Source organism: Dermacentor variabilis, chromosome 10 (assembly GCF_050947875.1).
Source record: "Dermacentor variabilis isolate Ectoservices chromosome 10, ASM5094787v1, whole genome shotgun sequence".
Taxonomy (NCBI): Eukaryota; Metazoa; Arthropoda; class Arachnida; order Ixodida; family Ixodidae; genus Dermacentor; species Dermacentor variabilis.
In genome coordinates, this window is record NC_134577.1 from 83730531 (window position 1) to 83746930 (window position 16400).

General features: G+C 52.0%; 1 protein-coding gene across 3 annotated transcripts in view; it reads left to right on the forward strand.

Annotated features, from left to right (window-relative positions):
* heph (polypyrimidine tract-binding protein 1 heph) overlaps positions 1-16400 on the forward strand; it is a 185701-nt gene that overhangs the window by 71982 nt on the left and 97319 nt on the right. For all 3 annotated transcript variants that reach the window (XM_075673060.1, XM_075673066.1, XM_075673061.1), the window contains one exon: positions 45-89. In XM_075673060.1, coding sequence (XP_075529175.1) covers positions 45-89 — 45 coding nt within the window. The remainder of the gene's footprint in view (positions 1-44; positions 90-16400) is intronic.

Here is a 16400-nt window from a genome sequence, read left to right on the forward strand (position 1 = left end):
TCGCCCCCTTTGTTTCATTATTATTTCTTTCTCCCCTTTTCCAGAACGACTACAACCACGCGTTAGCGCTCAAGAGAAAGCTGGACGACGTGAGTGTCTTTGTTAACTGCACGCTTTTTACTTGCAGTTTACGCCTTTTTTTTACCAGTCTGACATGCGCTTTCTTTTCTGTCCTGCATGCGCTCTGCGTTTCTCTTGCGTTCGCCATTCTTGTTTTTTTTCAACCACGCGCAGCTGTCGCCTAAATAAGCCCGCGACGCTGAAGCGGGCACAGCTGTAATGTCAGCGGGGTTGTTGGCCGCTTTTTATGAAATTCTTTTTACACCCGGCACAAAAAAGTGTCACTCATATATATGACGTGGATGAGGTGCTCCAACAGTGCCTCAGTGCATCGGTACTTTGCATTTTCTTGGCGCGCTCCGTGTGACCTTGCTTAGTCCTGTGGTCTCGGAGGTTATATCCACAGGTAGGAGCATTGATACACTGGTAAGATACTTCATGCAGGAACAAGGAGAACGTCATCGATCGTGACCTTTATCTAAACCAACGCTCTGATTGCCCGACATCGAATGAGTCCTTATTAACATTTCGGATGTTGAAAGAAGAGTTACTACGTTATGTGAAAGAGAGCGAAATGTTACTTCGTGAATAATGATATGGTGTGCTGCGCCAAATGGGAAAGAAGGAGTTCGAACTTTGTAATCGCCGTCGGGGTGGCGGCAGCTGTCGTCGTCGTGCTGTGTTGGCTAGGCTCTCCTAACCGTCCCCGCCAAGTTTCACACCGTCGCAGGAGATGCTGAGGCCAGTCAGTACTCGGGAGTAAATGCTGCTTACTCCTTCCGGTTTTGCCTGTTGTAGCCACCTTGTAATAAGCGCGTAATTGTCGGTTAGTTCTTTTTGGCTGTTAGTGAACGTTTTTCTCGCCTTAGTTTGTACAAGTGCTTAGGCGCATGACTCAGATGTGAGTACCACCGAGCAACACTATAATGATAATGACCGCCCATGGAGGAAGGAGAAAAGAAGCAACCTGGAGGTCGTGGTGGGTGGAGGCGTGTCTACCGCTAATAATGGTCACTCGCTCGCGAACGTTTCCCGCTTCCCTCTCGTGCTAGGGACGCTTACATGCGCGTATGGCAACCTTAGGGAAGCCACGATCACTGTCATAAAGTGGCATACAAGTACACGTCGAAGGGCATAACCATTTTCGCGGAGTTTACGTTCGGAGCCTAGTGCTTTCCGCTCTCTGCGGCGGCCGCTTTCAAATCGGCCCGCGCTGCCCGTGCGTTTCTTTAACGCCTCCTGCCGGACGGATGGATGGATGGATGGATGTTATGAGCGTCCCCTTTGGAACGGGGCGGTGGCTTGCGCCACCAAGCTCTTGCTACTATGCTGCCTAATATCCTACCTAGATTCACCAATGAAAAAAAAACCACTATGAACTACCACGTCCAAATTTTCTGATACCCTATTGCGAACTGTGCTTTTGTACGTCTCCGTCTTTTGTAGTTTCCCTACTTTTCTTCCACCACTTTTCTTCCCTACTTTTCTTCCAACGGGGTTCTCTGCAAAAGCGCCCTCTGGCTACACCGTGAGTTTTCAGCTACTGCCGCTAGATGGAGGCAGGCGTCCTAACGACGCTTTCGCCTGCCTCCGTCGTGTGTCGCCAGCGCGCTACGGTCTGCTGTGCGTTTGGTGGAGTGGTGCTCTCGAAGGTAGTAAGTCGCACATAAGTTGCACGCGCACCGATATCGCACAGCTGCTGTCTCTCTCTCTCCCACTCAGTCACGCGTTACGGCCGGGGGAAGTTTGGGTGCTTTTAAGTATCGGGCTATCGTTCGCATATCCGGTTCGAATGCCTTTTTTGTTTTTTTCTTTCCTGTCCTCCTTATCTCCGTGCCGCGCGGTACGATGGCTGGTTTGGCAGCGGCGGCCGGATGTGTGTTGTGCGAAACGGGCTCCGCCTCTTTGTCCGGCCTAATGACTGTTCCACCACAGTGGCCCGAACGAACGAACGGCTTTGGCAGTCGGTGGCGTTGCTTCGCCCGCCTGTTACGGATTGCAGGTCTCGTAATGAGCGCGAGAAAACGGGCCGCTTTTGCGTGCGGCGTGGTCGATTCTCTCTCGGTAAACTCCGCTCGCGGATTTTCTTTCTTCTTTTTTTTTTTTCTGTGCGTGTATGCCTTCAAGGACGCGCACAAATGCGGACACAGAAATAGACATTTTCAGAGAGCCACAAAAGTGCTGCTTTGGGACAAGTGATGCTTTGGGACTGGTAAAGTGCCACTCGCGCTTGACCTTGACCGAGATGAACGTTGTTGTGGCCGGCCTGCTTAGTGTGAACCTGGGGAGCTGACTTTCCTCGTATGTGATGACATCGGGGCGCAAAGTTGGCGGAAATACCCGTAACATTCATCTAAGGTAATCCCATTAGAACATAGTCCCCTATTAAGCGCCGTATGTTTATATGGAATTATTGCATATGGGGCTTGTAGGTGTCTTCTTTTTTCTTGATAAATAAGCTAGTTGATCAGCTGCGACCTTCAGCTTTTTCTCACCTGGTGCGTGTATTGTACGGCGCTAACTACCCAAGTAAAGGCAGCCAGCTTGCCGATATCTTAAAAAAAAGTATTAACGATTACATTATCCCAGTAGAGAATTACCAACGAGCTCCAGGGCAATGCCTCCTTTACTAGATGCCTGCCGCGTCGCTAGTCTTCCCATTGGACGGAGGTTCCCGTAGTTCAGGGTAGTCGCGGAGGGACGGCGCTCGCAGCCGACCCATTTCCTGTTGCCGAGGAAGTGACGATTACTGGGCTGACGCGCGCTCGACCAATGGCTTGACGAGAGACCGCGGGTCCTGCCTCCGGGATTGCAACAGACGCCGCTGAAATCTCGGAGGCAGGGCTACGTGATTTAGGTTTGCAGCGGCCACCGCAGCTAGCGCTCGCAGCCGATCCGAGTTAACCTGGGTGGGGAAGAGTACAGAGGAGAGATGTAGGAACCAATTTCTCTGCTCAGGCGGCAGGCATCTAGTAAAGGAGGCATTGTTCAGGGAAACCATGCAACCAACCAAGGAACAACAAATAAGCGTAACGTTAAGAGAGGAAACTCGACGCATAGCCTCTTATAACAGCGTTTTTGATACGCTGGGCCGAATTTTCACTGGCGGATATTTCAGGTAACGAATTACTGGTTAATTATTGTGCTAAGGACGTTTTCACTTAACTTTTTTTGTGTGTGCGAGTTTACTAAGCCCGTAGCCAGAAATAAAGGGGAGCAAGTTCCAACTTTCGTTGATGTGGAACTGTGTGGCCTTTACGGTGTTCGAGAGAGAGCAAAAGCGCGTACCTGATATTGTAGCATAGATTAAGAGATAGGCATAAGTGAGAACTGGGGCTGGCCATGCAATGAGTAGGCTCAGATAACTGGCATACGAATTCAGCTGGTGCCATCGAAATTGGGGTAGACGTAGTTGGGGACCGGTCAGTTGTTTATTAGCGTCATGGGATGCGGACATCTTCGGGAATAAGCTGGAGTCGCCTCTCGCAATACGGGTTTACTGTGGATAACGCCTTCGTCCTGCAGTAGACCTAAAATTAGGCTGATGGTGGTAGTCGAGTCGGCGATGGTAATAGCTAGGCGAATGGATTGCAGCATTTTATAAGAGCCCGTTATGGTCCAAGCGAGGCATTGTTTAATACTGCTAGTTATCAGTTTACACGCGGTTAGGGAGGCGGGTGGCCGACTCGGATGCTGGTGGATGGGGGATTAAAAACGTCTTGCCCAATCCGTTCGTTACTAGAGTGTTGAAGAAATAGCGGACGGAAAGTTGGGGCAGAAGGCCTACTGTGGAGATTGGATTATTTGCGCGTGCGGAGCCGCGTGATTGCGCTTTTCACAGGCGTCAGGAAACTGCTGTCTGGGACAAAAATAACCGCCTGTCGCGTACACGAGAATATGCCGGCGGAAATCGTTTCACGCGGGCACGTGGACGCAGTTACCGGTCTCTGAGGTCGGGGCTGTCTTTTTCTCGCTGCCGGACAGATGGCGCCACCGCTTCCAAAAACGAAATAGCGCTGCGTGACAAGAGGCGAAGGCTCAAGAAGGCGTCTGCTCGTGTCCGCCTTGTGCCAGTTTGTCTTGTCCAGCAATAGTGTTCACGGGAGGTTATTTTGTTTTGTGTAGAGTAAACGCGGGCATTCAGGGGCCACTGATTGGTCGCTATCGGAGAACGCAGTTGCAGCTACGCCGAAAAGTTGGCGACGTCACTAGATGGGGGGGGGGGGGTCGTAATACAAACGTTTTTGTTGTTTTGCTGCGGTGCAATTAACTGTCTTGTGCCGCGCGTCGCCAGGCAGCTGGAAGTCATTGCGCTGGAAAGTTGTATTCCTTGCTGCTGGCCTTAGAGCGACACACATGAGAAGCACTGAACTACGTTCATGACGGGGATCTCACACGTTTGATATAATTGGCTGCCTTCACAGGGTTAAGCAGGCATGCTGTACTTGAAAACGGGACACACGTTGTCCACGCCGCCTATATATTCTCTGACCTGTTACCCACGGTATCGGAGATTTTGAACCTCTGGCGGAGGATAGTTAGTGTTTTCTTGATAAAAAAAAAATACATTCTCAACTATAAGCAAAGAGGGAGCCAGTCGAATTCTATAGCGGGGACGAGAGAAGCACAAGTTTTAGTATGAACGAGACGATTCGTATCTCGGTGTCTGTCTGCCTTTAACATAAGACTCGCTGTGGCCTCCGTGGTCACATCGGTTCGCCGTTACGATCACGGAGGCCACTGATTCACGACGTCAGTGCGCGATTGCCTCGCACGAGTCATTGCAGTGCCCGGGATATTACATGTCTTTAAAATAGATTTATAAGTATGTAGGACATCAGGAAAAATAAGAAGAGCTTGGTGGCGCAACCCATCGCCCCGTTTCACAGGGGCGATGGAATGGGATCCAACCATCGTTCCATTACGGAGCCCCGGCACTTGTTAGTTCGTGCCGCGGTTAGGGCCCCGTCGCTCATGTTGGTCGCAACTGCACACGCACAGGGCGGAGGGGGGCGTCTGGCTTTTGTCCGTCGCCCGCCCTGACGTAAGCTGGCGCGTGGCATTGGTATCCAAAAGGGAGGCGCTTCTCGTCGGCGGTGGGCGGGTCTTTCCGAGCTTGTTCAGCTGGCGAGGACGGATCGGTACGCATGTTGGCCGGCGGCGTTGGCGTGTACGCGTCGTGATATTCTTTTCTCTGCAAGTTTCGTTTCGTAATGTCGCTGCAGGTAGTCCCGGCCTGTCAAAGCCAGCGCGGAGTGCATGTGTCATCGGCGGTTCGTCCTTCTCGGCTCGCCGTAGATCAAAGAGAGGTTTATTCATCCAGCGACTGGCAGTTTCCCTCGAGCCTGGGCCGGTCAGCGTTTTGCGTTATTCCCAAGATTAAAGGGACTTGCAACCAATTTTCGTGGTACCTATTTTATTTAGTGTACTGGAAAGCTTACCGTGATGAGTGTATAATCATGAAGTGGGAACAGGGAAAACGCCTTGGAAAATTTTTTATCGTAATCTTTCGATTTGCAGTTAGGCTGTAGTCATTCACTGGAAGGATGCCGAAATCAGTGATAGGTGAGCACGATAGCAATTATACGCCGGCGTTAGTGGGAGGCAGAAGACAAGTGAGGCTGTAGCTGTGAGAGAGTATTGTTTTGTTCATCAAGTCGACGTTCCTGCGATTCGTGTCTTCCAAAGTGTTTTAAGTATTTCTGCGTTAATAGCTACGCGTCTTATTGGTTTCCTGTCCACCAGCTTTGGTATTTAATCAGTCAAAACGAAACCGGTGGGATCGAAAACGAAACGACGTCTTTACGCGTGTTACAAAGATCGGCGTGTTGCCGAACCCATGCGTGCGCTTTTGATTTCCGAAGCATGGAATAAACAGCGAGCGTCTAATGATATAGCAACTGCAATTTTAAACGGTAATTACGTTGTACTTAATAACAGCCGACTTAGGTAGGGTAATCTCATAGAATGCATCCGAAGTGCCAAGATTTCACCGCCAGGTCTCGTCGCTCACTGGGTTTTTTAGGCATTCTTTGCGAATTTTAAATTACACTTCCTGCTTAAATCGCGAACAGCGCGCTGAATTCTATCGCTATAAGTCATGGTCGTTTCATTTCCATCGACATTTCGCAACACATTCTGACCAACTGTCAGTCCCTTTCATAAAATGTTTTATCTCCACGCGGACTCGAGAAATCAAGTGAACGTAGCTACTGCTCTTGCTGCTTACAACGAAGACAATCCATTTTTTTTTTGTGATGGTTTATAATATAACCGTAGATAGTGGTGCGCGTTATCGCTCGCCTCGCCGTTTCTCAATGCAGTCGCTGGCGCTTTTATGTTTGATGTCATTTTGTCTGGGCTTTTGATTGAATACGGTTAGGCCCAACCGCTGAGAGAATAAACGCACTCTGCCCCGCGGATAGGACCTTTCTGTAGGACACTGTGGTAGTGTGACGTACAGTGGGGTTGCGACTGAGGAGCAACTGTTATCCGTACTGCCGCAGCTGCTGGTTAGAACCAAGCGAAAGTGTCCTTTATTTTATTTTTTTTGCCTGCCGTCTTTTGTACGCACGGCCGATAGCGTCATTTAGCTTTGTGTCGGCGGATTCTAAACCTCCCTGATTTACTACGCACGTGCGTACACTGTCCTCAACTATTAAAGAGAACGCGTAAAGTATGTTTACAGAATTTGTCGGGTGTCTACCTGAGAACGCTGCTCACTGGTGTTTGGGCTATAGTTGCCGTGTTTAGTTCCCTTTCCTTTAATTCTTTTTAAATTGAAGCTCGGGAGCACTATTTACTCACCCCACATGGAAACCTGTTGTTCCTTTTTCCTATTAGGACATTATGTAAGGTCGTGGTGAGGTGCTTCTGTGTGTAATGCCGTGTGTCAGATAAACGACCACTTGCATTTTCTTTTTCTTTTAAATTCTGCATCAGCTTTCCCTCGACCACACAACTCGTATAACGGGTGAGATGACTTTCACTAGCGCGGAGCAGCGCCAAGCGAAACATCGTCAGTCGGAATGAACTGAGGAGGTACGAGTTTAATATTGTCATGTTTATTTTTTACTTTTTTCGGAAGTTCCTTATTGGTCGTATTTCGGGGGGGGGGGGGGCGCTGTCTTCACGAGAGGTATCCCTGCGAGTTCACATTTGTGGCTACGGAAATTTTACCCTTTATATATATATATATATATATCAAACTTCGATCTCCCCAACGTACGAACTGTCCTAAAAGAAGTTAGTATTTCGGGCACACCGTTTCGTGTTTGCAAGAATCTCTTCGTGCCGCTTTGATGAGCTGTCCGTGCGTGTCTGGCTGCTGGTTCGTTCCCGGCCGAAAACCTTTTCACTCCAGACCTCTGCTGGCGCCCGTGTCGAAACCGCCAGGGAGAGATGACGCGCGTTGGTGTGCGCGTCGTCCCTGAAGAGCGCTCACGCTCGGATCGCGCGCTCTCGCTTCGACGCGGCGTAAGCTGGCCGCTCGCACGGACGCGTCTCTCGACGGTGTTCGCACGCCACGCTGGCTTGCTTTTTCTCTTTATTATACACCCCCCCCCCCCCCCCCTCGCTTGGTTTCTTTTTGGCATCGCGGCGGAATGTCACGCTTCGCTCCAACGTGCTCGCGGAGTGTGGGCGATGTTGCTGCGTGCGTTCTTCATTTCTGGCGGGCCTGAGCAAAGCCGCGACCGACCGGTCAGTCCGTCCGTCCGTGCGGACAAGCGTTGTCCGACCCCCGCTGCCTTGATGGACTCCCACGGCATGCCGGCTGCTCCCCCTCTCTCGTGTCACGTGCTGCGGCGCTTGTCTGGCCGTCGCAGCAGGCTAAGGTCAATGTCAGGGCGGCCATTGTTCTCCCGTTCTCACAGCTTCTCGTTTTTTTTTTTTTTTCCTCCTTCCACCTGGTTCGCTTCTAAATCGCCGCCCGGCCCGAAGCCGCCGCCGATCTTTCTCTCCCCCTCTCCCGGTCTCCAGCGTGCGAAGCCCTTCGCTCGTTTCTCGCATCGTTCGCGCCGTCGCCTTTCTCTCTTTTTCTCTCTGCGCCGTCGCTGGGCTCCGCGGTGATGGTTCGTGCGTGAGCCCCGCATTGTGTGCCACCGTAGCGAGCGTCGTCGTCCGCGTCGTCGTCTACTCGGGGAGCCTCTCTGGCAAAGCGCGACGGGACTCCGTCGTTTCCCTTTGTGCGCCGGCCCCGCGCGCGGAGTGAGCACGCTTCGTGCGCTGCCGACGCTCGCTTCGCATTGTCTGCCCGCGCTCATTACGACCCGGTCTCTCTTGTGCTTGTTTCTCGCTCGCCCCCTTTCTCTCTCCCCCACACCGTGACATCGGCTCTGGCGTCGTTGTCTTTCTCCGAGGTGCGCTCCCTATTGAGTTGTTGCGTGCGCTCGCGGCGCTGCTATCATTCTTCCATTTTTTTTGTTCTTTTCCTTTTCTGTCTTAGCTTCACTTGTTCCTTGGTCCATTCTTCGCGAGGCATTTGCTCTATTCTTTTCGAGCCTGGTGCTTCGTCATCTGATATCCATTGATGTCATGCATTGTGCATATAAACATAGTATATCTGGGACAAAGGGTTAACGGAGGTAAAACAACCATATCGCGTCTCTTCGTTTCGCTAGCTTTGCACCAGAATGCTTGCCTACAATGCCGCCGATCTAAATGAGCTTTTGGTTCTCGGCTGGTACTCGGTCGTGTGGCTGATTTTCCACATCGATATCTGACGCCGATGTAGCTTGGCAGAGTTGGTTTTAGAAATTTGCGTAAAGAACATGTCTTGATAGAGATCACGCAAAAAGAGAGAAAAAAGAAAATTAGCCGACAATTACGACACTTTCTGATGCGAAATTTGAGCGCAGCTTTATACGTTTTTTTGTTCGCGATGTATTGCCTGGCGCGGACGATCTGTATCGTGCGGCACGTTGCGAAGTGTGGCGCGACTGCCTCGCTAATCGGGAGATCGCGACAGGCGGCGCGTGGGTGACGTATGGGCGCCATTCACAGCAGCCGCCGCCGCAGACAGGAGTCCGCTCATGCAGCGCTTTGTTTCCATATATGGTATCGGTGGACGCGCTCGCTTCATGTCATCGGTGAACAGACAACGGTGCGCCACTCTGGCGCCACTTCGTAGCGGCCGTCGCCGCAGAGCCCGTCTTGCGCGGCACTACGCTTTTCTACTCACGCTTTCGCCATGCCCTCCTCCGCCTTGCGCCTCATGGTTCCTTTGCGTCCTCCTCGCGCTTCCCTCTCACCGTCTTTATTCCCCCGCAGCGCTCCGTGTTTATCCGTCGTTCATTCGCTCTTTCATCCTTCGCTGTGCTCGACAGCTCGATAGCTCGGTTACGCCGAGGGACGACGCCGAGCGACGCCGACGCTAAACGCAGGAACGGGCGCTTAAGTGCTGCGCTCTAAAACTGAACAAAGGGGAGTGAACACGCTTAATTTTGAACTACGTGTTTGTCGTTCCAGTGTCATGGCAGAACGTAACCTAAATTGACACTAAAGAGAAACGCTGAATCAGACCGATTGATAAATTATTCTTGAAGAACTCTACTTTCGTTTACTTCGCGGTAATGGGTTGATTATCAGAAGAGAAAAGGTCGGTCAAATTTTGATTTTAACTTTCTCTCCGAAGCCCCCTGGGCTGTCACGTCAGTGTGACGTCACGGGTTTCGAAGTATTTCCTCGCATATCTGCCGTTGTAGTTCAGTATACCTTCAAACCTTCCCAAGTCTCTTTAAAAATACAACGCAGTCCATTTTCCCGGATAAAAATTGGAACTGTGACTGAAGAGACGGCGGCAAAAATCAGTGACGTCATGATTAGCTGGTGCAGGAATTTTGAGGCGGCGTCTTCTCGCGGATAACGGTGGCTTGTTGTTTTTTTCCTATTGTGAAACGGTGATATACTAACACAGCTCAAGGCATTTTAATGCGGAAGCATTCTATGCCCAATAACGCGGAAGTCTGTCGGCGTGACCGAAAGATGGTACCAAAAACGACCGACGGCTCAGAGAGGAGAAGCGCGCCAGAAAAATGCTCGTATAGTCGTCCAATTTTTCAGTGAGGTTCCCGTAAACAAAGTAAATCAATGGCTTTGCAAAGAAAATTTGGCACATTTCGTTCCGTTGGGAGTCGAGCCCTGGTCTCCGGGGTGCGAGACGAGCATTCTTCCCCGACGCCGCGGCGGCTCCACGGTTCTGGCTGACTGAAGTGCGTGCGCAATGGGCACGTGACGTCGTAGCCAATGGGGAGGAGGTGGCGCCACGTCATCGGTGTATAACACGAGCGCGTTCACGGCCATCCGAGGTCTACAAATGGTACAATGCTTTCGCATTCCCACACGTAAGCAGTCATAAGTGTATCTGCCGGATTTTTTTTGTCTTGTAAGGCGTGGTGTGATCAAATGTGAACGGTAATTGAATCGCAGCTTTAATGCTTTAATCCGGGGCTTCCGCTTGTTTTTTCTCTTCTGGCCTAGTTGGGACTCCCACACTTCGGCTTCGCGTTATAATTGTGTGGCAAGTTCCTTAGTTTAAGCAGTAAGGCTAGCGGCGTCCGTTATGTATCGGTCGCCTTTCGAGTCGCGAGAAGCTCCTGAATGCAGTTCCTGTCTATTGGTCTGCGATTGGTGTGCTATTACTTCATTGGAAGTGGACGTGAAACACTCCACTAAAATGAGGGTGGTCTCTAGGCATCTGCATTAAGGCGTAGCAGCAGCGCTGAAACAAGTCTTTAAAAAAAAAAAAAAAAGCCAGTTGAGTGAGTGGACGTTACGTTTGCGCAGACAATTCCCGGGGGGTTAGTCGCGTCCATTGTTGCGTGACCGGGTCTATTCGTGGCGCGATCGCCCGTCAGAAGCGATGCGCACTCGACCGGCCGGAAAAGCTCGTTGTCCTTTGGTGCCGACGATTCGGAACGGCCGGTCATCCATTGTCTTACGGCGGTGACCTCGCGCGCGGCCTTACGAGACCTTGACGGATGGATGGATGTTATAAGCGTCCCCTTTGCAACGGGGCGGTGGGTTGCGCCACCAAGCTCTTGTTATTATACTGCCTTATGTCCTACTTAGGTTAAACAATAAAAAAAGAAGAAAAAGAGCACTATGAACTCCCACGACCAAATTTTCTGATCCCCTATTGCGAACTGCGCTTTTGTACGTCTCCGTTCTTTTTGTCGTTTTCCTACTTCCACCGATCCTGCAATCGCCTCTTACTAATCCCTATTGCGGACCTGTTTACTTTCCCACTGCTCTCGCTGAACCCAAGGGCTTCAAGGAGGCCTGTGGTGCCTAAATCGACCGCTGGGCAGACATTGACCGCGCTCTGGTGAGGCTTCCCCTGGTGCGCCACCTCTGAGGGCGTTTGGCATGCCGGTTGCGCTTCCTGTGCTCGATCGACTTCGCGTGCAGCGTTGCAGTTCCATCTCTGTCTCCCTCTCAATTGATGCATGGGGGGGCCCTGTCGTTGTACAAGCTTGGGGCGATATTCTCGAGTGGTCAATTTCTTGGCGATACTTCTCGCGAGATTATTCCGCGCGACTCTGCCACCGGACGCTCGCTCGTGCGACCCACAACGATCCTGGCACCGCGAGAAGACGACGAGCTCGAGCCAGTGCCGTGAAACCCCGGTCGGCCGTGAAACCCCGGTCGGCCGTGAAACCCCGGTCGGCCGTGAAACCCCGGTCGGCCGTGAAACCCCGGTCGGCCGTGAAACCCCGGTCGGCCGTGAAACCCCGGTCGGCCGTGGAGACGCCGGTCGCGTCCGGTTTCGAGTCGCGCGCGAGTTCGAGAGTGAACGCGATCGACATTACTCGGGGGTGTGACCGCGCTGGAGATTACAGCCTCTGGGTGAGCGCAAGGTTGCCGGTCCGACTCCCCTGCCGCGGTGGCTGCGCTTCCGGTGTTGCGCGGAATGCAGAAAAAAAAAAAAAAAAAACGCTCGTGCACGCCGAGCTTTCGATGTGCCTTAAGCGAGGGTTAGTGCGGACTTTGGGCCTCTAATCTTGGAGCCCGCGTGATGTTCAAGGCCCGCGACTTTTCCCGTCCACCGAAGAAGGAATGCCGGACGGGCCGTGCTTTCGCCATGCTTTCGGATGCTCTGCACCGGTCGTTCGCCTCGTTCAGTGGTTCGGCGACTTGGCAAACACAAGCGCCCCCCCCCCCCCCCCTCGCGATTTTTTCGAAGCCTTTCGCGGCCGTCGTCGGTGGGTCGTAAACTACGGCTGGTGGGCAGGCTCGGCACGGGGCCGAACCCGCTCGCAGTTAGTACTACGAACGCGGGTGGTAGTGTGGCGTACGCGCGGAATGAAGGTTTGGGGGGGAGGCGGGGGGCAACGCGAGAAGCCGGAACCGTGTTCTCCGAACTGCCGGCGCGGCAGCCCCGCTGCTGAAAGCATCCGCGCTCGGGTGTGTCGTCGTAGGAGGAGGAAGCAGCCGCGTTCCTTATTTTTCTGTTTGTGCAAGCCGGGGTCCTCCACGTGTCGCGGCGTCACATGGCTGCCACGTGTTGTGCATTCCAGCTCCGCTCGTCGCAGTGGCGGGTGCATTCGCCGGCGCCTTTCAGTGGCCGTGCTCCATCCCTGTACCGTGGGTCGGGGAAAGTGGGAGACTCCGGCCTCGGCCACGTGTTTGTTCGCCGTGTGTGCGAAGCCGGTTGCTTTGGGGCATCGTCTACGCTTTGGTGCCCAATAATCCTTGAAGAAGCAGACGGGACAAACGACGAGCCCGTCGAGGGAGACAGCGGAGCCAATTATAAGCTATAAACTTCGTGCTGATCACAAAACAAAAGGGAAAGAACACAGCACGTACAAAAAAAAAAAAAAAAAAAAAACAAGCCCGCGGGAGCCGTACATACGTACACACGTTGCAAACGCGACCTTCAGGTGTGTTCGCAAGAAAGGCTTTTTTTTTTACATTGAGAAATAATTCTAGCACTGCACGAGCAGTGGAAGTCAGCGTTGTTTCACGGCGTTTGTGCGGCGCCATCTTGTTCGTGCAACACATGCACCAACTAGCGAGTCAAAGGTGCATCCTCGGGGGATGGCGATAGTCTCGCATTTGGCAAACGCCCGCCATAACACGGGAAGCGCGTTTGTTCTGCATGGGCGGTGGTCTAACCGTCGTATAACCGGTGCTGCATGTACGCTTGCACGCGTCGCTTCTCGCCCCGGGAGACGTTTTCGAAGACTTTTCCTGTTCCAGGGACGCTGCTCCCCCCCCCCCCTCCCCTTCGCAGCTCTTGGGTCGGCTGGCGGGATGGCGACTAGCGAACGGGCCGCAAAACAATGGGAAAAGCGGCGGAAGGACGCGCCGGTGCTAGCCGGCATTACTCTGAGTGCGAACGCTGTCGAAGCGTGGCGTTCTGCTGTTGAATGCGCACGTTGTCCGCGCGCGTCTGCGCGTACGTGTTTAGAGCAGCAAAGAGGCCGGCAACCGTTGCGCCTCTCAGGTCGTGGGATCGGATACCCGGTGTCTCGCTATGTATATATGTACTATTCAACGTGAGCCGGAACCTATTATTTGAACGTCACGCGTTTGGGGCTGTTTATAGTGGTCGTTGAACGCGATCGTCGTCGCGCCTACTTTACGTCGTCTGCCTGTCTGAAGGATGAGTACCGCATTTACTCGAATATAGGCACCCTGTCACCTCCCGCTTTTGTTTTCTCGTCGCCGCTGTGATTGGGGAGGAGGAAAGGGAATAACGGCGTTTAAATGATGGTTCAACGCCCACTTGGTGCAAGTTGGTAAGTGAGGTCAGACAATGTCGCTCACTGTGAAAGCTTTGCCCGCGAAACTCAATTGTGAGTTATGCGCCTAACAAAGTTAGCTCGTGTCTGGGAGCAGGAGGGGGAGGTTGGGGGGGGGGGGGAGTTCTTGCATTCGAGAATGCTTATTTCAAGTAAGCTGTTGTACAATCTAGCGCGACGTTGACGAAAGCCCACAAGAGGCAGTCGGGTGCTCTGGTTTACCTGTCGCAGCATTGGCCTCGGGGCAGATTCGGCGTCGATAGGAGTTTAACGACCACTCATACTTTGTGTGCGGCCTACACAGGACTGGGAGCTGGTTACAGTAGGTCTAAACGCAGGCGGGCTGCCGTTCCAGTTTGGTAGGAAAGAACGAAAAAAAAAAAAAATTCCGCATTCTTCGTTAAACGGGTAAGCTGCAGCAAGTTTCGCCGTATAAGTGGTGTCCCAGGAGAAGAGAGGGAAAAAAGAACCGTCGGGGCTGTACTTGGAGCCACAAGTTGAACGTGCTAGTTTAATGGCAGCTACCACACAAAACGATCGACACGGACAAATGGATTTGTGTGCGCGAGTCCGTTGTCTTTTGCGCGCAGCACGGCAGTTTAGGTTTGAATTTCTGCCTACCGTCCCAGCTTTTTTTTTTTTTTTTTTTTCTGGCCCGCTGCTTGTCTTGGTGTCATATGCGCCGACGGATAATTACTGGGCTTCTCGAATGTCGACCGTTGTTTTGAGAATGCCTGAATTTCACTCGCTGCACCAGTCTGGATGACTCGTGTAAGCCGTGTCGGACGCGTCATTACTGCAGACGAGGTCTCCTCCTCGCGTTTGTACGCGAAAGGGGGGTGCTGGTAGCTTCAACTGGCTAAGGGTCCCTACACAAGTTTCAAGCTAGCGCCGTTCTCCCTTTCCGGCTTTTATCCTCCTCCAATCCTCCTCCTACACCAGGCGCCGCTAACACCCCGAAGAGGTTTCAAGCCTTCTCAGCACGCGTGCGAAGGCAGGCAGCATCTAGTTTGTGTCTTGCTGCATTTATTATCAATGCTCGCTTTAAAACCGTATTCTGCGCATCATACCCTCATTCATGCGTATGTTGGCGTAAACCGTGCTGTCCGAAAAATACCGGAATCTTCTCGGGGGCGTTAGCGATGAGTGCGGTGACGTGTACGTACCACGTGACAGCACTGAGCCATTCGCACACCGGCACTGGCGGTAGAGCGTGGGAATGAGGACGACGGCGGTTGGGATGAAAGAATGGCGCTACCTTGACACTTGTTTGTCTAGGCACCTTACAACTGGCTCGAATTCTTCGATCGGTAAAGTTGACAGTGTGATACGCGTTACACCCGGATTTCGCTTTATCAGTCCGCCCCCCCCCCACCCCGATTGAAGAAGAGAGAGAGAGAGGCTTGCCTCGCGGTGAGCTCTGCACGGCCGTGGCTTGCCTCCGAAGTTCGGAAGCGAGCTTCGAATGCACCGGCCTGCGAGAGTGTACGCGACTCGCGTGCAAACGGGAACGTCCCCTAAGCCTTTCTCGGCGACTCCTGCTCTGCGCGGTTATCTCAAGACTCGTCCTCCGCTTCGTCGCTTTCGAATAACGCGGGAATGTGCCCGGTCCCGAAAGTTAGACGACTCGCTAATCGACGAGGTTTTTGATGGATTATGAACAGGCATTTGATTCAGTAGAGATACCAGCACTCATAGCGGCATTGCGTAATCAAGGAGTACAGACCGCTTACGTAAACACCTTGGAAAATATCTACAGAGGTTCTACAGCTACCTTAATTCTACACAAGAAAAGCAGGAAGATACCTATAAAGAAAGGGGTCGGACAAGGAGACACAATCTATCCAATGCTATTCACTGCGTGTTTAGATGGAGTATTCAAGTTATAAAACTGGGAAGGCTTAGGAGTAAAGATCGTCGGCGAATATCCCAGCAACCTTCGGTTTGCCTATGACATTGTTCTATTCAGCAACAATGCAGACGAGTTACCACAAACGATTGAGAAGCTTAACAGAGAGAGTGTAAGAGTGGGGTTGCAGATTGATATGCAGAAGACAAAGACAATGATAAATAGCCGGTCAAAGGAACAAGAGTTCAGGTTCGGCAGTAGGCCTCTAGAGTATGTGAAGGAGTACGTTTTCCTAGGTCAATTAATCACAGGGAACCCTGATCATGAGAAGGAAATTCACAGAATAATAATGGGTAGGATCGCATACAGCAGACATTGCCAGCTCCTTACTGGAAGCTTATCATTATCATTGAAAAGGAAGGTGTACAATCAGTGCATTTTACCAGTGCTGACATATGTGGCAGAGACTAGGAGACTGACAAAGACGCTTGAGAACAAGGACCGCGCAAAGAGCGATGGAACGAAGAATGTTAGGCATGACATTAAGAGACAGAAATAGCGGTTTGGAACAGGGAGCAAACGGGTATAGACGATATTCTGATTGACATCAAGAGAAAAATGGAGCTGGGCAGGTCACGTAATGCGCAGGTTAGATAACCGTTGGACCATTAGGGTTACAGAATGGGAACCAAGAGAAGGGAAACGCAATCGAGGACGACAGAAGACTATGTGAAGCGATGAAATTG